Source organism: Rhinopithecus bieti, unplaced genomic scaffold, assembly GCF_001698545.2.
Source record: "Rhinopithecus bieti isolate Rb0 unplaced genomic scaffold, ASM169854v2 scaffold_34319, whole genome shotgun sequence".
NCBI classification, from domain to species: Eukaryota; Metazoa; Chordata; class Mammalia; order Primates; family Cercopithecidae; genus Rhinopithecus; species Rhinopithecus bieti.
Genome location: NW_016814429.1, coordinates 112,466 through 117,653, shown reverse-complemented (window position 1 = coordinate 117,653; position 5,188 = coordinate 112,466). Strand labels below are relative to the sequence as shown.

General features: G+C 38.0%; 1 protein-coding gene across 2 annotated transcripts in view; it reads right to left on the bottom strand.

The window, feature by feature from the left end:
- VSIG1 (V-set and immunoglobulin domain containing 1) overlaps positions 1-2,890 on the bottom strand; it is a 40,670-nt gene extending 37,780 nt beyond the window's left edge. For both annotated transcript variants that reach the window (XM_017850280.1, XM_017850282.1), the window contains exon 1: positions 2,655-2,890. In XM_017850280.1, coding sequence (XP_017705769.1) covers positions 2,655-2,703 — 49 coding nt within the window. In that variant the 5' untranslated portion in view covers positions 2,704-2,890. The remainder of the gene's footprint in view (positions 1-2,654) is intronic.
- Positions 2,891-5,188: the final 2,298 nt, after the last annotated feature.

Here is a 5,188-nt window from a genome sequence, read left to right as displayed (position 1 = left end):
TATATAATATATAAATAATATATATAGAGAGAATGTCTTGCATTTTGGTAGTGATTGTTCATTCATTTATTTAATGCCTACAATGTGGCAAGCATTTTGTTTATAGAAGGATATTATTCTCCTAATATACCACAGCAAAATATCCCCCAAATAGCCATATTTAATCTGATGCATTTGAAGTGATTTAATTTCCAGCAACTTCATGCATAATTGCTTCATTTTGAGTTAGGAAATAATATAATCAAATGATCACTGACTTTTTTGGATTTGACTGCAAACTCAAAGTTCAAATACATTACTCCTTTAAAATGCATAGCATATACCTCCAGAAAATGAAACCCACATTAACATATCTTTCTAAGAGGTGACGAATACATATTTCAAGTGCCTAAAATGATATGCATAATTTTTTTGCAGAAGAAAAGTTTGATTAAAACTCATTTTCCTGAATTAGAATTTAACCTAAGAATTCCTAAGAAGTCATTGATAATATTTTGATTTAAGCAAAATCTGACCTGTTTAGTTATACCAAAATCGATTTTAAATATGTATGTGAAAATCGTGTCTGGATGTTTGGAATTTGGGAAAGTAATTCATTCTTTCAACAAACATTTACTATGCATCCACTATGTGTTAGGCACCATGCTTAACACCAAAAAGTGACATTCTCTCCAAAACAAGTCCAGGAAGAGCATCAAATTGCACATTGATGGAAACGTTATCTGTTGTCCAGATCAACTGATGAACACTGCTAATGACAGATGTAGATTACTAAAGTGATCCTTTCTCTGACTTCAATACATATGTAAGCACAGCAAACGACAATAGAGCATACCACAATTTGCTGTACTGACACTGCCATATTTTGCTTTGGGCCAACTAGATAATATGTGTATAGATATATAGTGTACACTATATATCAACAAAATCAGTTATATAGTAACTTAGGCAAAACACTCTTAAGTATTTATTGGTCACTCTGATTGGGCCTTGTTCTAAAAGTCACAATCAAATAAAATTCCTGACATCATGCTAAACAATGTTTTAAACAATAAAAAAGTATACAAGGAATAAACCCAATTTTTAAAATGTAATATATACACCTGCAAATAAAAGAATGATATTTCACCCAAATCTGAGTGGTAAAATTGCAGACGATTTTTATTTTATTTTAAATTTCCATATTTTGCAACCTTTCTGCAATGACCATGCATTACATTTATAATCAGTAAAAATTACATGTATGTTAGGTATGGTTAAAAAAAAAAAAACTGTTCTTGCAACCGTTCCAAACCCTATGTCTAGTAGGGGCCAGGGCAAGGCCTCACACAGGGAAACACGTATGATCTCAGAGGGCTGATGCAGAAGGCCCAGGGGTCAACCCAACTGGCTAATGACTGGAAACCCTTTAAGAAGAGACAAAAACTTTCATATCTAAAGTTAAATTTAAATTAATATGCCTAGGGAGAAGGGAAAATAGGAACATGTGTTTCCAGCTCTAGGGCCTAGTTAGGTCACTGAACTAATGGAGTATTGCCTTCTGGTGATGTTTAAGTCCATAAAACATCTATGCTTAAACATTTAGTAATGAACATTTAAGGAACTATTTCTAAACATGAGATCATTTTGAAAAGTAACACTTTTTTCTAATTATAAAAGTAGCATAATGTTCTTCGTAGAAAACCCAGGAAGTATGAAAAGCTGGGAAATAAAATTAAAATTATCTATAATTCCATCACCCAGAGGCAACCACCATGGTACTTCAATATACAACCTTCTAGTAATTTATTCTAGGCATATGTGTGTATCCTGCGTTTTCACTTAATATTTTATCCTGGGCATTTTCTTATGTCATTAAATATGCCTAGTAAACCTCATTGTAACGACTGCCTAATATCACTAATGGCTTAAAAATCCTGTTTTTGGATAAACAATATTATTGTATTTACTATGGACCTAACTTATAAGAACAGATGCAAAATGTATCTGATATTTGAAAAAACTAGCCAAGGGATTTTCGGAATTAATGATCTCTCCTGGATCTAACTAACATCAGTATTTTGATTCCAAAATTGATTTTCTTCTGTTCAGATCCCTAAAATCACCCATATTGTGCACCATAAATCACTCACATATTTTGCAAAATACAGTCTTAGGATTGGAAAACCACAACTCCCTAAGAAATATTAGACAGTAAAGCACTCAGTAAATTTCTGTTCTTCCCACGTGTAAGCCAGGGCAGGCCCTCCAACCCAGGCTCTGCCTGCTGGAGCAAGGCAAGTCAGTCACTGAGCTTAAAGGAAACACTAAAGTAAAACAGAGACAAAACTATCCCTAGCACAAACTTTGGTTTCTGAGTAAATTCATTTGCTCACCTTTCAACCTAAGTGAAGTAATAAACTATATTTTTTTTTCTGAGAAAATTTTCATTCAGAAGCTCCATAAAACAATAATATTACAGGCTTACGCCCCTAATATATCAGCATGGCATATGTTTGCTAAGCAAAAGTTCTGAAAATTATGTAACTCAGCATACTAATCACAATTCATTTGAAGTACAGGAGGGGAAAATTCTATGTAAAAATGTGGAATTTTTGTTTAAAAGGAAACTCTGTTTCCAATTACCTTTGGTGGTTCGGAGATCCTTTCCTTACCTGCAAGGCAGCTTAGGATCAGAAAGACCTTCCAAAATGCGAACACCATTGTGTGGAGGTTAGTTGAGAGCAGCAGGTGCCAGTAGCTTGCCTGGACTAGGCTGAGTCTCAAATTGGCTTCTTCGATCACACCGAGGTTTGCCAGACTTATCTGCCGGGCATCACCAAGCAAACATGCCTCTTTGGGCTTACTTATTGCGTATAGACCTTTCTCAGAACAGATTTGTGTTTCTTTGAAACACTTTTCATGGGGCGTGTTTCTTTGATATATTTGCTACTGTGTTAATAATAAACCCACGCATTTAAATTATTCAAGCTCCTTGTACACAGATTCTCTAAGTCTCATTGTTTAAAATCAGTCTTGCTAAAAAGTTGCACTTGGACTGGGGGATATGGTTGAAAGACAGCCTATGCAAATAAAAGCTGACAAGGCTAATTAATTTCAAATATTTCCACGAGTCTTATAGAATTGATTCACTAACCTCCTTTTACAAATTAAGTTATTAAACTGGTGCTATATCGTTTCCTGGGGAGATGAGGTTCATGGGAAAGGCACAGGGGTGAGGAAGCTAAAAAGCATTCATTTCTGCGTGAACAAACTCTGGACATGTTACTCTTTTTTGAAACGCTGACAATTGTCACTACCCTCCACCAAAACTAGCAGTAGAATGATTTACATGCTTATGTCTGTCGGGTTGGAAACCTTATAGCACATATTTGCTAACATAATTTTGCAAAATCAAGTTAGTGAATACATGCTTAAAGACTTCCATTGGAGACGTCTGAATTTTTGCAGAATTAAATTACTCAATAGATGCTATAGGGTTTCCTTAGAAATGGAGGTTCACCCGGAGGGCATGGGAGGCTCCACAGGTAAGGAACTTTCGTGGGAACACGAACTTCTAATAGTGTTCTTATTATGCTTAAGTTACCCAGAGAAACCTAAGGACTTTCTGTGACTCTTCCTATGTGATCTCTAAGTCCTATCATTTCCATCTCCACAGAGACTTTCAGATGTGTTCTTTCTCCAACCTGCTGCTTCCATCTTGGTCCAGGTACTCAGCTCCTCACTCCTGGCCTATCATAGCAGCTTCCTAAGTGGTATCCCTGATTTCTTCCACCTTCATCTTGTGTGCCAGCCACAGACCAATGCTCCAGCCCTAATGAAGTATTTCCGATAACACCATAAACGGACTATTTCATCAAATCCAAAGTCCTTAATACGGATTCCCGTTCTTCCAAGATCTGATCCTCACCTCATCTGAACTTTAGCCACATTAACTCATGCCCCTGAAAAAGTATGTCAAGATTTTCTGCCTCAAAGTGTTCAGTCACATGAAATGTGTGCAAATTTCAAGTGATATGTTTTATGGACTTTAATTTACAGGAAATATTTGACCCCATCTTACTTTAGCCATGCCAATCTCCCACTGCTTCTTAGAAAGCCATTATGCTTCCATCAGGCCTGATTCATCCTTGCAGCAGCCTATCCTGTCCATGCTCATGTCTGATGCCAAACACTGGCTCCAGGTGATTTCCATCATTATTTAGAATTTTCTTCTTCCTCCTCTTACTATCCAAGTATATCCTTAGCATAGATCAGTCATACTGTCCTATGTGAGAATTTCAATGAACCGACATACCACCCTAGCATAAACTTGCATTTTACTTAAAACCAATATCCTACAGCTGACCATTGATTATTCTCCAGTAGTTTCCTATTTATTAACTGGTCTCCCTTAAATCTAGTCACTGTGAATCCCTCCAGGGCAGTAACCATGTCTTATACAGGCAGTTCCCAACTTTAAAATGAGTGTGTCCCAAGATGTAGTGGTAAACTCATTGACCGGAAGCAAGAACTCTTGCAGAAGCAATGTCTCACTGTCAGGCATGTAGCATGTAATCTAGCACTGGTTTGTATTCTGCGTACTGGGCCATATAAGGCAGTGCAGGGTGAAGAGGAACAGCAGGTGACAGAGAAAGAACATTCCTTTCATTTCCCAAGATATGAGTTGTGCACAAATCAACATTTTCCCCCAAATAACTACTGCGTGTCTCTGACATCCGCCTTCTCTTCTGCCTCCCACCTTCATGGCCCCCTGGCTCCTGGGTCCCTAGTTTGCCCTAAGGGAGAGTCTCATTCCCCAGAATATCTCATGCTCCAAAATTACTTTTTCCTTTTCATCCCTATTCCTCCCAGAAACCCTACCTTTCCCCTGTATAAGCAGACAGCAGCTCCATGTTAGGAAGGGGAAAAAAAATCAGTTTCATGGAACATTCCCCAACCTGTTTGTGCTATTAAAAAGACAATGCTGGCCGGGCGCGGTGGCTCACGCCTGTAATCCCAGAACTTTGGGAGGCCAAGGCAGGTGGATCATGAGGTCAGGAGATCGAGACTATCCTGGCTAACACAGTGAAACCCTGTCTCTACTAAAAATACAAAAAATTAGCCGGGCGTGGTGATGGGCGCCTGTAGTCCCAGCTACTCAGGAGGCTGAGGCAGGAGAATGGCGTGAACCCGGGAGGCGGAGCTT